The sequence below is a fragment of the Nyctibius grandis genome, chromosome 3 (genome assembly GCF_013368605.1).
Source record: "Nyctibius grandis isolate bNycGra1 chromosome 3, bNycGra1.pri, whole genome shotgun sequence".
Classification (NCBI taxonomy): Eukaryota; Metazoa; Chordata; class Aves; order Nyctibiiformes; family Nyctibiidae; genus Nyctibius; species Nyctibius grandis.
In genome coordinates, this window is record NC_090660.1 from 18,171,644 (window position 1) to 18,189,711 (window position 18,068).

The 18,068-nt window shown below is 42.7% G+C and overlaps 1 protein-coding gene across 4 annotated transcripts in view; it reads right to left on the reverse strand.

The window, feature by feature from the left end:
- Positions 1 to 4,011: 4,011 nt before the first annotated feature.
- The window catches only part of ZCCHC2 (zinc finger CCHC-type containing 2), a 48,939-nt gene continuing 34,882 nt past the window's right edge, over positions 4,012 to 18,068 (reverse strand). For all 4 annotated transcript variants that reach the window (XM_068396551.1, XM_068396549.1, XM_068396548.1 and 1 more), the window contains 6 exons: positions 16,852 to 16,916; positions 15,872 to 15,966; positions 13,231 to 13,359; positions 11,012 to 12,520; positions 9,882 to 9,990; positions 4,012 to 4,338 (listed from right to left, as the gene is read on the reverse strand). In XM_068396551.1, coding sequence (XP_068252652.1) covers positions 9,923 to 9,990; positions 11,012 to 12,520; positions 13,231 to 13,359; positions 15,872 to 15,966; positions 16,852 to 16,916 — 1,866 coding nt within the window. In that variant the 3' untranslated portion in view covers positions 4,012 to 4,338; positions 9,882 to 9,922. The remainder of the gene's footprint in view (positions 4,339 to 9,881; positions 9,991 to 11,011; positions 12,521 to 13,230; positions 13,360 to 15,871; positions 15,967 to 16,851; positions 16,917 to 18,068) is intronic.

Below are 18,068 nucleotides of genomic sequence, written 5' to 3' on the forward strand. Positions count from 1 at the left end.
CCTGTCCAACAAGCCCAGTGGCAGAGGTGGAAGCAGGGATTTTGCAGCTGACCCCATTGCCTCACTGCAAGCGAACAGGTACAAGGAAGAAGACGGGAGGTGGTAGCACAGTGGGGTTTGAGGCCAAAAATGAGAAGATGAGAGAAGACCCAACAGAGTCAGTGCAATGGAAACAGAGATGAAGGGAAAAACGACCTTGTCCTTCACTTGGATATCTGTGCCCAGCTGGGCCTGAGTTGCTCCTCCCAGGTGCTATCCACATACCCCACCTGTGAGAGCTCGTCTGGAGCCCTTCTGCTCTTAACAGATGAAACAAAGGGCAGGCAAAACCCTGGACTGGGAACAAGCAACCCCATAGGCTAGAACCATCTCTGGCAATAAAACCACCCTCACTCAAAATGCGTTTGCATTCACGTTTGTAAGGCAGCGCCACGGGATTATTGCTGCTCTTTGTTTCAGGGAGGGAAAAGTGACCTTTTGTACCCCGTGTGCTGACAAGCGCTGGCAAATGAGTTTTTAGCTGAGATTATGGTATCTGTACATCAGAGAAATGTATTTTGCTTTCTCTGATAAGGCGATGGCAGCCCGGAGCGAAACCTGCCCTCTTTCACCTGTCCCTGCTGCCTCAGGCGCACTGTGTAATACCTTATTTTAAAAGGTCTCCAATGAGTGGTGAAATCTGTAACTACACCGTTTAATGGCTTCCGCGCGGCTGCAAAAATACTTGCATGAAAGTGCAGCTGCAAAGCCCTGTTTGCTTCACGGGAGAGACACAGCCGGCTCCATCAGCACTGCACTGTTCTGGCTTTCCCTTTGTTGCATGACAGGAGCTACCTCAGGAGTACCTGGGACTGAATTTTAACCTGAACCAGCCTTAAGTAAACAATGTTTAGTGACTCTAAAGAGCTACATGTTAGTCTGATTCTTTCCATCTCTTCTTCCCTTTCCTCAGCTGCGTTTTGCTCTTTGGTTTTGCTGCATACATCACGCACCTAAAATGGTGTCTTCTACAAACTGGATGACCTCCGTCTCTCTTTATTTGCCACCCACTCTCCTTTAGCCCACAGCTGATACAGAAGCAATAAGAAGGAAACTGTTACCTACCTGGAAGGGGTTTTGCAGAAGGCACCCGGGAGATGAAGAGAGGAGCTTTGCAAAACATGGGACCGTGCTCACCAGGGAGCTGCAGGAGAGCGAGCCAGCAGCTGAGGGTGACCCTGGCCATCCTGCAGCCTCCCAGCAGAGCCAGCAGCCGGATGCGGCTCCATCCACAGGCCCAGACCAGGTACAGTGGTGGGACAGGTCCAGGGTCCACCCAGGGTGTCTGAGCAGGAGTGGCAGGAGAGGGGGACACCTACAACATGGGTCTGAGCCCCACCTGGGAAGACCCATCCACCACTGAAGTGGGATGAAGCACACGGACATCATCGCTCCATCAGGCACCAAAGCCCCTGGCTGAGCTAAACCAGGGCTGCTGGGCCCAGGGCAGGGTGGGGGAGGCACCGGGGGAGGCTGGGCAGGCTCATTAAGGCCTATTAGTGTTCCCAAGGCCCTGACGATGCCAGCTGTTCATTTTTGCGTTAGCTTTGGCTTGTTTTTTCCTCATCCTTTTTTGAAAAACCACCCTGCTGGTGCTGTGCGTGGTGGGTCGGTGAAGCTCGGCTCCCTGCTCGGGGACGGCGCAGGCAGCTGCGGTGGCTCCCCAGCCATTGCTCCCTCTCCCGCCTTCAGACTCTCACTTTTCCTTCTATCAAAGGCATGGCCAGCTGTAAAAATAATATCCTGGCATGGATGAAACAATTACGGCACGATATGCAAACACCTAAGCAGAGCAGAGCGACGCTGTGTGCAGCTCAAGAGAAAGAGCGTTTGAAGCGAAATGAATTTTATTTAGTTTTATTAAAGAACCAAGGGCGCTTCCCAGCTTTCAAGTGGCAACAGGAGGAGCCTGGTACATCCCTCCATCAGAGACAGAGACGGGAGGAGCTGGCCGACCAAAGGGAAGCGAGCATATGGAATATGTTACCCATGTCCGTCATGGAAGTGAGGAGCTTTAGAGTTCAGAAGGAAACTAGATACATTTCCAAACAAAGAAACGCTGAAAAATTGGGGGTGAGTGACAATGTGCGGCGGGGAGGGGAGAGGCCTCACACAGCCTTCCCTCTGCCTGAGTAAGCCTGAAGTCTTTTGAATATGGAAGTTGTTTAAAACCGGTTAAGGATGTGCACTGGAGAGCTGAAAGATGAAACTTTAAGGCATAAATCAAGAAGGGCTTTTTTTTAAGGAAAAAAAAAAAAGTAAGGGCCCAAATAACTGATTAAACTTTCTAGGTGCCCACACTGTGACGATATACACCACTGGTACTGTCAGGCTGGCTTCACCTACTCTGTCCCAAACCTCGCTGTACTTACTTGCAAGAAGACTACTAGTTAGGAAGGGTTTTGCTTTTAAAATCGAACGAAAAAGCAGAAACGATTGAAGTTTAGAAATGAAGCTTCTGCAGCACAGACCACCACAGAGCAGTCCTGGTGCCCCTGTGGCTCCTGATCCCAGAGCCCACTCCTCTGCCATCGTGTGCAGCACGTTATACACCCGCACCCATGCACAAATCAAAACCTGCTTTAAAACTACCAGCTGCCGTGCATTCACCTGCCGCTGCCCAGGAGGCGGCATCCCCTGCCCGAGGGGATCTGAGGTGCTCTGGGAAGAGCAGGGGCTCAGGGCAGGTCACCAGCTAAGTGCAGGGTGACATATAACCTGTAAGCCACAGGATGGCCACTGCTGAAGTGAACTGCTCTTCCAACTGCTGAGCACCTCCTGCTCCTGTGGTCTTCACCAGAAACGAGGGGGCTGTCGGTGCAAGCAGAAAACAGAGGTCACCCAGGCGCCTGAAAAAAAACCTTCAGAAACTGAACATCAGCATCCTCTTTCTTTAAAACCCTGTGCCAGGTTTTGGGCAGCGGTCCCCTTGTCCTTCACCAGTAGGCAGAGTGCTGATCGGGGGATAACTGCCCTGCTTCTGCGAACCGGCCAGCTCTGAGCTAGGTGGTGGAGAAGCACGGCAGCCCCTCCAGTTGTCCCGTGTGGGCACCGGCATTAGGAACCCGCTGGCAATAGATGGCAATAAAAGCGTTACAGTGTTCTCTTCCACGGTCAAGAAGAAAAACTAGGAGAGCGCTGTCCTAAGTCTCTAGCAGCTTGGCTAGACAGCTCTGGCTTGGACAAAGCGACAGCCATGTCACGTCTCAGCGTAGCTGCTCTCTCCAGCGGCACTGGAGGTGTGACAGCCTTTGGGCATCACGCTTTAGTTGCAGAGTAGCCAAGCACATTTGTTTTCCTGTCTAACCCTAAATTAACATCCCATTATTTGCCTCCTCCACCTGGTTACTTGCTAGAAATAAGATATCCTTCCTTAGAAAGGAAGAAAAATGTGGTGGTTTCAAAGTGCAATGCTAAGTCCCAGCTCCCATTTAGCTGCCTTTGCAATGGCAGGTACTGGCACAGGCTCCCACCGAAACCGTTACCCCTCGCACAGGCGATTTTATTTTGGGTTAGCAAGTTTCCAATATTATGGTTTGGGAGTTTTGCATACCATGGATTACAGCATTTCAAATGGCCCTCCATCATGTGCGTGGGTCTAGCATGCGTGTAAGAGACACTTTAAAAGAGACACTTTAATCAGGGCAAAAGCCAGATGGAAAAAAAAAGGCAAACATGTAAATTGAAAATGGAAAACAAATCAAAAGGAGACAACGCTCTAAAGGGCGTGTTAGCTAGCTGACAGCTCTGCATAGCCATAAGAATTATGAACGCAGTAAGATTTAAAATGTATTATAAGAGTCTGTTCTAAGTCCATACAAATTAGCCTTACGTAGGTTGCCGGGGGTGCCCATCGCCTCTGTTACATGTTTGATATGGTCAACTGCACTGTGGTGAAATGCAGAATACAGCTGGTTTTGTACCAAATCGATGCAATCGCTTTTTGAAGTTCTTTGCTGTGAAATGGATCTGAGCTGCAGTGAGAAATCGAGTGATGTGTGAAAATTGTCTCATCTCGAGCACACCCCAACGCCTGTTGGGAATTTTTTGTTTTTGTGGTTGCTTTCCCCTCCCCTCCTCACACGTTACTGATCTTTTCATTCGAGATTTTTATTTCTTATGTTGACAGAGGCCAGGATTTACATGTTCAGTTTGAAATACCTAGAAATCCTTGTTCGATATGCACCTCAGAGCCAATCTGGTCTTTAAGGAGCAATTAAAGTAAGTCCCATGATGTTTTTATCCAGAAGTCTTGCCACTGCTAAGCTGTCTGCTCTTGTGCTGGGGCATGTGCCTATCCTGTAAAAAAAATTTTAAAAAAAGGAAAAGAGCATTTGGAGCATTTGGATAGCAACACAATTAATTTTATACATTATATTGACTATTCTATCTAGGCACGCAGGCATGCCATCAGTTTCAAAACTCAGTTTCAGTCAAAACAAGAAAAAAATCTGAAGCTGTTAAAATTGCCATGGTTTAAACGTTCAAACTACAAATGATGTAAAATAAGACTATTTTAATGCAATATTTTATTACGTAAATAATATTTTATTACGTATAATACTATTTTTTTCTAAGGAGTCTTTAACCAGTACTTCAAAATCAAACTTAAATGGCAAATAAGTTTTTTTAGGCAACAAGCCCCATCTTCCCTTAGTCACACCAATCAGCATCGTAGGAGTTACTGAACTTTGTATCAGTCATCAACATCCTCTGTCTCAGGCAAAAACACACTTTAGAAGTCAATTAAAAAATGGCCATTTTAGATCAAAGAGGAGAGTTCTAAAATGAATGCACTAACGGTTAAGATACAGCTATTCTATCCTTTTACCAAGTTCAGCAATTTTTTTTCAGCCTGTGCTTTTGTACATTGTTTTATTGACCCATTCATACAACAGTGACCCTTTACACTAGTCAGGGAGCATGTATCAATATTAAAAATAATGGGTTTATTACGGTCCATCTCTTGGGCAACATGTGCCTGAGCATCAGATATTCCAGCTAAATATCTGATCTGTGGACCTTCAGACTAAGTAGAGAGAGACAAATAAGAGACATCATGCTGAAAGATAACCAGACACCCTCAGAAATTATTCTAGTTCGCAAAAAAAGCTATGTGGTCCTCAGAAGGCATTGCTCGTTGTATGAATACAAGTATCTAGAACCATTTAAATGCTCAGTAGTTCTTAAAACACAGCTTTCACATTTGGCTGCAATTCTTTGGGTCTTCAACGTTCACTATGAGACCTGGGCTATTTTAGCTCCAGGTAGTTAATACTTCAGATACACATTTAGCACACTTAGTTTTTTGAGAGACAACAATTGGTACGCTCTTCATGGGAGAAAATACATAAACATGAGAAAACCCTACAGAAACTAATGTTACAAAATGACAAGTCAAAGAAATCCCCCACAGAAGCTTACTATGATGGCACGAAGATGCTAAAACCAAATTAAACTGAAGCATCTTACATGGTCCCTCAGAAGCACCCGTATCTTCCACTGGTAGAGTTCTGCTGCCACCTATTGTGAAGATGAACTGAGGAGACTCATTTCCTTTTGCTAGGCGACACATTTGCAAGAATTACCACTCATCTTTCTCTTTTTTGTATTAAAAGTACTTTCTTCTGAAACATCTGCTACTGATCACTGCTGGAGGCAGGATGCAGGCGTAGGTGGACTTTCGGCCTGACCAGATACAGCTGTTCACACATTTTATCTCTAAGCTACTCCAATGTACAGCAACATACAGAACTCAACTGTCTGCAGCTCTTTGCTCAAAGGCTGGATCAAGACTAGCACCCTGTTTCTCTACCCTAATGAGCCACCGAGGCACACAACAGCCACGGGCAGAGAGGCAGCACGCTCTCCCTGCGGTAACGCTTTGGGATGTGCCTTTCCCTCCTCCCTTGTTAGAGGAACACAGGATGCTAGGTCAGTACCCGGAGCCCATCCACGTAACTGAGACAGCACTTGAGCCCTAGGATAAGCTCAGGACTACCCCTTTAGGACACCTCTTCTTCTTCCTCACAAGCACAAGTGCGGTCCACATACCCTTTATATACACACTGTGCCTAGTGCCAGCAGCTGTTGTTACCAGCCCTGAGCAAGAAGCGCTATTGCCCAAAGCTGCTTTTTTGTGTGCGCAGAATTTAGGCAACCTTATTGCAGAAGAACAGCTGCTGGAGGCCCAGGTCAGCACACCTCTAGAGGCTGTCATGAGCAAAAGTGAAACAAATTACCATGGTACTTCCATCTCTCTAAAACTGGAGTAGCTTGGCACCGGCTGAGTTTCACAGTTCTCAGTGTACCTTTCTGCACCTTTTACTTCCCATCTACCTTGGCATGACACATATGCCCTCTGTTCCTTCACCTCTCCAGTAGTATCAACCAAGTCAAGCCCAAGGCATTAGGCCATCACTGCCACAGAAAGGTCACTTAGCTGGGAAAATGAGGCCATCTTCACTCATAAGCAAGCAGGGTGTATCATCTCACTCCCTTACGCTCTCGTCTTTCCAGTCCTGCCCATGTCCATCTCATTGTTCATTTTTTCTTCCAGCTTTAGGAACCAAACTGTTTGTACAAACAATAGGTTTCCATCTGCAGCAGCACAGCAGCAGGCAATACAAACCAGGAGCAGGGCAGTACTCAGGAGTGACCCCTGGACAGCCTGGATAGCTGCTCGGGCCAAATAGCTAGTGGGATTTCCTCATTTATCTTTAGAACACTCAACTGTTTCCAAGCCACTCAGTGGGAAAGAGAATCTCTCTCTTGAACTGCAGTTGTAGTTGAACCTGATCACCAGATAGTAGTGGTGCAGCCAACGAGGACAGCTAGGTGCGAGTGCTGTTAGGTCTCCAGCAAAACAAGCATCAGGAGAAAGAGGCATTTTATAGTGTTAGCTGTGCCACAGGGTATGCGTTTTTAAATATTTGAATTGATAGATCCAACCAGGATCTATTAAAGTCAGGGTTGCTTGCAGCATGGAGGCAAACGAGAGCATCAGCACCCTGGGTGGCACAGTCAGTAGCAGATTGCATTTTCAGAGTAGTATGATAATTCACAAATTCCTTGGACAGGTGTCTGCACTCCCTTGTGTCCCAGGAGGGGACACAAGACACTTCCAGAAATGGAAGCTGTATGATGATGTCTGCATGACACCTGGGTTCAGTGCCCCCCCATTATTATGGGAGTTGCCTGAAGAAAAGAGGTTGGCAGCTTTGAGCCTTCTCATCACGTTAGTCGGTTTCTCAGGAAGTAGGTTGTTCTGGGGAGTAAGTCGGGATAAAGATCTAAGACAGTCTGTGGTCCTCAGCTCTCCAGATAAGCTGCTTCTAAGCACTAGGAAACAGAAGCACTGTCCGTACCATAGAGTGAGGTGACAGAGTGATTAGTACGTTTCTCTTTCTCAGTACTACCTGAGCACATTCGGGTACTACACTCACATCAATCCTTTAGCTGTCATCTGCACATTTCAAAGCTGCTTTGCTACTCCTGGCAACTCCTGTTGTCCTTCCATCTACTTTAGCAGAGAGAACAAAGATCTCACTTTCTAGTTACCACATGACTAGTGCACACATTGTTTTCACTGCAGTCAAAACAAGCATGTTTAAACTGGGTTTTAGCCCAAATCCAGGAGCCATCAGAATATGACAGGCTGAACTGTTTTGAAAGAGCTGAGGTCAAAGTCCTGGGTCTATCACACAAGGTCACCCTCTTTCTCCCATGAGATCTATCTATCTTAAAGAAGTTTAAATCAAGAGACAGTATCCTGACTTCACATACAAGACTGACCTCACCTGAGGTCAAATACTCTCAGCTTTGTCTTAAAAGTGACAGATTCTAACCAAAACGGTAGCTTGCCAAAACTTCTGCGATCCTGTCCCTACACCCAGCGGCAGAGCATCACACTTCCTTCGTTGCTCTCACCGAGAAAGGACAGTACTTGCACACTGGTACTTTTTTTTTCCTTTTTTTTTATTGCTGTTAATTCAAGGAAAAAGGTTGCATAAAATCCAATCTCTTCTAGAAATATAAGTGACCTTTCCAGTACATTTCAAATATCAAAGTATATGGTAAACATACAAATAAAGAGAAGGTAACATACCTCCTATTTACAGTACAGTATTTTAAATCATAAAATAAGTTCCATAAAGTACAACTGGCAGGTAATTCACAATACAAGTCCATTGGTGGTTTAACACCCTCACTTCAACTCAAACGCAGTTCATTCATTTCAAGTGGTCCAAAAATACCCAGATCAAATAAAAATTTTAATCAAAATAATTTTCATTTACTACTTAAACTTTTTTTTTTTAAATTAAAGCTTTCATCTACCTCCCTCCCCATTCCCCCCCCTCCAAGAAAAAAGTTTCAAAATGTACACTGGTGCTATAAATATAAACGCTACCTATGAAGAAATGTAGTAATCAAGATTTTTTTTCTTCAAGTTTTTTGTTTGTTTAGCAATTTATTAGACGGCTGAACCAAAGACTGATTTTATTTCATCCCTCTACCGGACACCAGGTCTGATTTTAAGAAAAAACATTTCTGCCATGAACTGTGAGGAATGCCAAACCCTATGGATATACAGTGGTAGTTGTCCATCGGTGTTGAATGCAGCAGTCAAAAAATACACTCATCTTCCAGATAACCTCAGTGCACTTTAGGAAATCAAATATTACCTGGAAGCAATTTAGTACATATATTGGCTTTTAAAAATAAAATAAAAAATACAGCAGCATTAAACTTACTTACTCATGATACTGACATGATTAATACCATCTTAACACTCATTTCTGTCTTTCACATTATACCATAATTACGCATAGTGGTAAATTGTTATAAAATAGTGACTTTGCTATTTGGTAGACAGGTTCGAATACTAATACCTGACTATTTTGTAGAAAACCATAGGTTTTGTTCAGTTTGAAATAAAACATTTACATTCTAAGTACAATGCAACACTGTAATAGTTTAGGAAAAAATATTCAATCAAGTAATGTTCATTCTGTGTTGACACAACGTAGAATAGCTTTAAAAAAGGAAAAAAATGCTGTCAACTTCTATTACAAATGCAAACACACTGAGTACAACATTCATACCATTTTTTTCACCTTTGTTGCTGAACATACAGGCTAAAAAGCTACAATGGAAGAGAAATCTGTCAATTTAAGCTCATTCATTTCTCTAAATCTGTTCCAGTCCACAGAGTTCCAGCCCCTTCCTGCTCTAAGCGTTTTCATTTACTTGGGACTCTCAAGAGCTGTGTGTATGTATCGTTAGCAGATATAGTACACAGACAGTATAGTGTGTTCCTTTGGACTCTCCTAATAGGACATTTGAACATCTCCCCTCAATTCATGAGCATTAATTTGGAGTACGGGCAGGGTCTGTATGAACTGCTAAACACTCACACGAGTCCAACGAATCCACGTGGACAAACAGGGAAAGAAAATAAAACAGCAGCATAAGGAGAACAGGGAGGGAGGGAAGAAGATTGTGGTGGGGAACATGACCAAGTTTCTTCTTTCACCATATGGCTGCTCCACCAGTGATGTCAGAGGTCAGAGGACTTTTTTTTTTTAAAAAATGCAGTAAACATTGCACATGTCTCAAGTCTTCAGTGCAAAAGCATGGTCCGAATGCTCTTTTTGATTGTTTGGCTGTGTGTTTGAATTACATGCACTACGCAAGCCTTTTGTAGAGCCAGGAGGAGACTGGGGACTCAGCTTTCTTCTTTTGTATGGAACAGAGGTGCAAAAGCAATGAAAAATTCCAAAAGAATATAAAACCGGGAATGTCCCAAAACACAAGACCACCCCCCCCACTCCCACACACACCTTCCCCAAGCTTCAGTTTAAGGAGGCAATGTTTACTTGTTTCAGTCTGCAGAATCCAAGGTATCATTGGAAGGGGGAGGGGGAGGTGCGTATCTCAGTCTGTAAGTGCCTAAAACAGGAAAGAGAACTACTAAGTCACTGCTCACAATTAAAATGGATTACAAAACCACTACAAGGTACTAAAATGGACATGCTCTTCAAAAGGTACTATCATCCTCCAGTCCTTTTAAAGTAGGTCCTAAGATTTGATCTTATTTTCTTTCATCTGCTTGCTAAAACTCTAACTTTAAAAAAGATATAGACCGTAGATATAGGACTTTACCTTTACTGGAAAAATGCAAAGAAAAGACAACCCCCATGAAGGATCGTCTTTCCTCTTCCAGTCCGACCAAACAAGGAAAGTCAGAATGGGCACAGGCCAAGAATCAAAAATATTTTATGCTCTACACAAACACTGCGTTTTCCCCGTTCTTCTGGACGGAGGGAGAAACAGCACATGAGACTGAAGCCATTCCTTTGATTTTTAGCTCCCATTGGTTTCTGCCTTTTTGCTGCAACTTGTCTGAAAAGTTAAAGCGTGTTTCACTTAAGTATTGCAGGACGCGGCACAGAAGGATGGCTGATTGTGCAAAGGTAAGCTTTAGAAAAGGTATGTTATCAAACGGCCAGTCTGTTGGGTTTTTTAAATTCTCACAAGTTTTAAGAATCCAAGTTCGTATCATGGACAGTAATTGATACCTTTCACTTCTTGCCAATGAATTCTCTCCAAAAAAACACTGAACAGGAATGGAAAAATTGAAACAACATGCAAGTCTCAACATAATGGCAAAAACAAACCAGTGAAAAAAAGAATGACAATTTAGGACTGATAGAGTTTGACTTCCCAGCTCCGAATCATACCCATATTCAACTTCATGCTGTGAACCCTGTTCCCTTGCACTGTTCTACAAAATTTTCAGGCAGAGATAAGATACTTTGCAGTTTTAGAGCAGGTCACTAGTGCACAACCATTTACACAAAACATACACACGCACGCACACCTTTCTGCAAGACCAGAAACAGCACATTCAGAAAGGTAAAGAGAAACTGCTAAACTCAAAAGCAAGTCCGCTGGGAGTTATCATGATTACCTTGTTGACTGGCCTCCATGGATGACTGCTTACAGTCCTGCGCATAGTGTCCACTTACACCACAATTGTAACATGAAATGTTCCCATTCTTCTTGGGTCCCGACCCATTTGTGTTGGCAACTACGTTAGGTGCTGGATATACAGGATAGAACCTCCCAAATCCTGCCATCTGCTGCATACCATAGTTGGCTTGGCTCCCCATCACTGGGTCATGCATAAGCCCGTTTGCATATGGAGACTGAGGCAGGAAGAAAGGAAGTTGCGTTCCATTGCTTTGATGTGCTTGATTGAGGTAGCTGCCATTGCAAAGTGATGGCAGAGTGAAGAAAGATGGAACTCTGTAGACTTGTCCATGAAGTGGGTTATGATAAAAATAGCTATTAATCTGAAGGCTTCCATTGGTCCCACAGCTACACCTACGTCCGCAAGAACCGCAAGGACCAGATCCCAACTGCTGCGGAGGTAACATTGTCCCATTAGTGTTATTATTTCCAACAGCGTTTATGTAGGATGTGCTGTCACTCTGTGCAGTGCTGTGTGTTAAAGCAGGGCTCGGGCTAGGGGCAGGGCCTGGCGTATGCGTAGGTATTGCAGGAGGAACAGTGGACTGGACCTGACCAACACCTAAACCAGCTGACTGAGGTGGTGAGGAAGTTGCTACGGTGTTCAGCACGTTTGTATTCTGGTTGGGCAACACACTGGTAGCATGAGGACTGCCTGGCAAAGCGTATGAAGCTGGTGGAGGCGGTGGTGCTGCTGTGGAGAGACCAGCTGCTGGAAGAACTACCTTTAGATTGGTAGGCTGAGGGATTGCTCCTGGGTTTCCCTCAATGTGAGGCACCATTTGATTCAGTCCTACCACCTGGGATGCAGGTTTTGTGATGGGATCTGTAGTAGGAACTGGGGATCCTGGGAAACTACCTGGATTGTGGACTGGGATAAAGGCAGTATTTGGTGATCCAATACTTAAGTTTCCTGTCGGCTGCTGCGGTCCATTAACTGTGCAACTTTCCGATGATCCCTGTGGAGAGGGCATTTTCAATCTATGTATTGCCAAATGCAAAGCAGGGCTACCAGGCTGGACAGAATGCGGAAGGAAAGTGGATGGGACTGGCAAAGGGGAAGCCATCAGCTCAAGGCGTTTCTCAGGTTCACCAGAGGTCACAGGGCCCATTCCACCAGGAGGTGAATTTGCAGACTCTCTCACTGGCGAGACAGCAACAGGCGTGGTAACAAGCATTCCCATTGTTTTACCATCTGCCGATATGGGTGGTGGGACAACTGCTTCGGGCTTTTGGGCAGCGCTGTGCATCACACAGTGTAAGGCAGGCATGAAGGAAATATGTTGAAACTTTGTGTTCAAAGGATCTTCTGAAAGGCTTCCATTCTCGTTATTCACTGAAGAGATCTGAGCAGATGATTTGTTCACATTTGACGAACTGACAGCACTGTAGCCTGTAAACCTGGTTGTATTTTGATTCCCAGAGTCCTCAGAATTGCTGTCTGTATCTGTGGAGACAAAAGCATTAGTCAGTCAGAAGAACGAATCTGAAACAGTATCGAGTCATGCCCTGGACTCATTTACCCCTATAAAACTTCCCAAGTTTGATGACAGAAATGATAGTTATATCTTCCTGAATTATAACAACTTTGAGATTATTTTCATTCATCCAAATCCAGCTAGGTCAATCTCCATCACTTGCCTATATCAAACTGCCCAAGTAGCTACTGTGTCTTTGACTTGTGTGTATCTGCAAATGTGAAGAGCAGGGGACAGACCGAATTAGGAAATTGCATCTACCTAGACAGACTTTAACACAGCTTACTCAAATTTGGAAGGAGCGGCAAATTAAACTGTCAATACAAAAAAAAAGGACTTCTCAGACATGCCACACATAATTGGTATAAAACCAGTCCCTTTCATACCAAAGTTTTCCCCATTACTGTACTGCTGAAATTTCTCAAGAGAGCTATGCCACTGAGGTCAGAAAATTACTACATGTATGTAGTAATCTAAAACTCAGCGGTATTTAAATAGTCCTGCTATTTGCTAGAAGCCTTCAAACAGTCCAGTCATGAAACCCAAAAACCAAAATGTGTTCTGTGGCTAGTTCAGAAATAAAAGCAGCTAATAAAACTGAGAAACTAATTAAAATGAATACAAGAAAGAGGTTAGTCCAGGAATAAAGACATTCATGCACACTCTCCATAAATACAACCTCTGTCTTTTTCTTCTTCACTATCAAAGCTTTCCCTCCCATCATGTCGTGGACTAGAAGGAGAACTGTAACTTTCAGATGATGTTTCTCCACATGTATCATGACCAGATCCAGCGTCCAAATTCAGATCTAAAATAAAAATTGGCATTTTTGTTTTTAATCTCAGTATACGGAAGTGAGGTTATTTTGGTTTGCTCACATCTCACGCTAGTTCAGTTTTTTGTTTGTTCCTACTTCATTGCATCTGTCCCCCCCGTAGTCCTGGCATTCCCACTCCCAGCATTCAGAACTGGTCTTGTCCCTAAATTTGTGATGACTTGCTGTTAAAGAAGGTGACACTGAAAATTGATACTTATGCAGAGTAGTGGAAAGAACGATCATCCTTAATAAATTTTGTGATGCTTATACCAAATTGTACTACAATAATAATTTCCTCTGAATGGTAATGTGGATGCCCCCTCCCTAGCAGTGTTTAAGGCCAGGTTGGATGAGGCTTTGAGCAACCTGGTCTAGTGGAAAAGTGTCCCTGCCTGTGGCAGGGGGGTTGGAACTAGATGGTCTTTAAGGTCCCTTCCAACCGAAACCATTCTATGATTCTATGGTAGTGATCAAATATTTCCATTCAAAGAGATGCAATTCTCCTTGGTCATACCAGCAAAGGCAGAAAGCTAACTCAGCGGGCAACATCAAAATAATACACCTTTTTATAATTAACTCTTGTAGAACAGGCTTTAAGCAAACGGTATCAACACAACACGTTTAAAGAAAAAGAGGTGAACTAAAAAGTGTAAAATTGTTTTCTAAATTCTGAATGGGATCATGGGAAACTCATTTGCTGGAAACCGGCTTTCAAGGTGGGTTTAGATCCTATTAGTGAAGTCAAGTAGGTAGCTAGTATGCTCCAGCTTTCAAGTTCAGCCTCAGAGGTGAAGGAGCAAGACAGACGCACCCTCTCTCAGAATGTATGCCAGACACTAGCTTCAAGGAAACCCCAACCCCCAAAACCTCTGTTGGCAAAACTCCAGGACAAAAATTAGAACATTATTACTTATTTTATTAATTCTAAGAAATTATTGTATTTATAAATTATTAATTAATTTATTATTGCTACTGCAAGTTTAACAGGTTGGGATAAGTCATCACAAAGCTGCCTTAATGCTTCAATTCTTGAAATAATTTCCTGGATTAAACCTGTAACTGGTCAAATTATTTTAACAAGTGTTTTGAATATCTAATATAACCTGGCGCAGCAGGGTCAACCTCACATCACTGAAAGCAAGAGTCTAATGTGCTAGTCACAAAGTACCAAGTCTTCAAAGTTACAAGTGTAACTAACTGATGCCTCAGAAAAGCTAAAAATCGGAGGAAAAAATGGAAGAAACATGATGCAGTTCGGAGTTTCTGACTCAAAATAGAGCACTTCAAACCAAGCCTGAATATATAAAGCTAGGCAGAGATTCAGACTGCAACATGAAATTTTTTCTTTAGACTATGTCTCCAGTAGGGTATCTCAAAAGACATTTTGATGTTTGTACACAAATGCACAGGGAGAAAGCTCATCTCAGAGCAGGACTTAATTGCTTCCAGCCTCTAGTGGGTTGCAGTTTTGTCTTGAAGCGGCCTTAACTGGCCAAGAGTACCAGGCAGGCAGTTTCACATCTGTAGAGTACTGGGCAGCAAGCAGGCAAAACTCCTATGGCAAAGCATTCCCTACACATGACAATAACTCAGAATGGGATCCACCTGGAACTCTCAAAGGTGAGAAGCGGTGAGAAAGAATGAAAGCTTAATCAAGACTGTGCCCCAAGTGGAAGCAAGAGGAAGACAAGGCACTTTGTAAGAGTCCTTTCAACAATTATGCCAATTAGGTGGTGTAGAAAAAGGCAAATTCTTTGTCAACTTTCTGTCATGAGAACTAAGTACAAGAGAGGCAAGGCCACAACTGATATTGGGAGCTTAGAAAACATCAAGTCGGCGAAGTCAATGGGTAATATAGCCCTTCAGATCTGTAATAAAACTTGGAGACTCAATTTACTAAAGGAACACCAATATCATTTTGTCTTATAACTGACTGATGTACACAAGTCGTGGCCTAGATGCTAGATTTTGTTGGATTACCCAAACTTGAAAACCCTGTTAGGGCAACATACACACTTCTGTGTTGTAGCTCAGTAGTCACTTGGCTTACACACTACAGTTCATCAGTGGTTTGCACCAGAGGGTTTTTATACAGGTTCCTCATGTGCCACGCCACAACAGCTGAAGAAACTAGTGAGCTGCAAAGAGAATGCTAATGACAAGATGCTGGACCTCCACACACTCGGACTGCTAAATTTCGTATAGAAGTAGCCCAACAGTAACTCTTTCTGCAACTACCACTCCACAGAAGGCAACTTATGGAGACTTTACTAGGACTTCTCCAGTTATGCATGAAAAGAGACATACCCTAAGCAACTGCATACAGAAGACTGAGTCTAGCATGTTCTACACAGCAAGTCAAAGCACAGACTAGACAGCTAACATGCTGACTTGCACCAAAACAGATTTCAGACTTGCAACTTCCCCTTTACTGCAGACCAATGAATAAATCAGCAAAGCTGGAAAATTTCTGTTTCTTACAGCTTGTGAAAAAACATCTTACCTTTTGCTGTCCCTGTACGGATGTGCTGTGATGCTGCAACTCTAACTCCATTAGTCCTGTTATTCAACCGACAGTCAGTTTTCTTTGCTTTTTCCCTGTGTAAATAATTTTCATAGTTTTTTTTTTCCAAATGCATGGGCACAAATAACCAACCATGAATGAACATATAATGCCACTGTGAACAAATGCAGTGACTCCAGGCCAGAAATGTATATGTAATAGCTATAACAACAAATGTAGATAATAAACAAATAGGTAAAGGCTGTTAGTGCAACATACCAGGAACTAAACTGCAAGCAGTGTTACTAAACACTACAAATAAAGATCTAATAAAGAAGACACACAAAAAAACCAAACAGTGCAGCTGATTCTAAAGTCATCTTTGATGTGTGTAATGCAACTGTACATCAGACTAGCTTAAAAGCATCTGGCTACAGAGTAACAAAATGACAGAAAATCAACATGGAAGCAGGCAGAGTATTAGGTAAGGGTGGAAATGCTTTCACTTCCTCACGGTGCAGAATTGTGTAGCCTACAGGACGTTCTGAAGCCCTCTGATGTGCAAATTACCCTCAATAAAACATTTCAGCAAGTTACCACCTACTGCGTAATGTTAAAGGTTGCTGTCAATTCTTATTTGATTTTCAGTGTTTTCTGGACAGCTTTACACCTTTTAACTTTCAAATAAATATAAAGGGAAAAAAGGCAATTCCGTATCGGTTAAGAACCTACTTCTGCTCCTTCATCTTTTGCTAAATCATAACTAATATTTTGAGAAATGAATGCATACAATTACATTCTATTTTTCAAGTTACTTATTTTCCCAAGATAAAATAAGGATTTTTATGTAGACTGGCTTCACACTATGCCAGCTCTTGTTCCACAACAGCAAAACAAAGCACCTAACTGATTGTAGACTGTTTATCAGAGTGAAAGCATTACACTTTGCTTCTGGATTACTGGTTACATTGGAAACCTACTTTTCTAGCTGTGGCTTTCCTTTCTTCTTGCTTACTGTAGACAGACTTCGTTTTTCCGCTGTATGCTAAACAGAAAATACAAAGATGCCAGTCAACAGAATTTGTATCACAAAAATCAACAAACACCCCTTCTAGACTGACAGGTCCATGAGTCCAAGACTAGTGCGCTCACAGGAGCTATAACCATACAAACAACTACTTGTACGGAGCATCCAGACCTTTAGAATAATGCACCTTGTCTTGCATTTATGCCGTTATCAGCAAAACACTCAGCAAATTATTACTTGTAAATATTCCAAAGATATAAATCAAATTATTGTTTGCATGCTGTCTTTCGTCTTGAGGATAAAACCAAATGTGTTTCATCACATACCCACTAAAAAGGCTAATCACAAGGCTTAAGGGGCTACAGGATTTATTGATTTAAGTGGAATTATTTGATGGTTGTGAGGTGGGAAGTACATGGGTCAAATTATTTTTACATAGTGACAAAGCAAGTACCCAGCCTTAAACTGGAGGTTGCTGCTAAACCAAACTCTAGAATACAACCTAGAATCCAACCTAGAAGAAAAAACATAGCATCTGCATAATTCTGTAAGTATACTATTACTAGCTGCTAGTAATATCTCATATTTGGCAAAGGAGTAAAATATATGAAAACTCAGAAATAATCTCTGTCCAAATACGCTGTATTTAGACATCCTTTAAATAGGAAGCAGCTTGTCCTCTGCTTTAGTATATTAGGTTTCTTTTCTTGCCTCAAGGTTGCAATATTTCAAGCTTTGATGCAGTCTACCATTTCATCTTTAGAAGCAAATCTCAATTCATTACCCTGCTTTGTGAAATAATGAAACTGTTTTTGTTTGGCTTGCTCTTCCCCACATAATAATCCATAGCAAATTCTGCATGCAGAATAAGAGTAATACTAAGCAAGTCTAACATTCAAGGTTTTTCAGGTGTCAGCAGGGAGCAACTTTCCTTCCCCCAATTTCAGCAGATGATTTTATTTATAGATAATTATTCTTCTCAACTACACTCACACCAAAATTGACTACTGAAGAGATACAAATATCACAAAAAGTGTGTATACATCCAGCTATTAACTTCTTTCAACAAAGATTAATACTTAAGTTACTTAGATAATGCAGGTGCGATAGAAAGAATATGCTTAACCTGTTGTCCCTACTGTAGCATTAATACAGTTTAGTTATTAATAC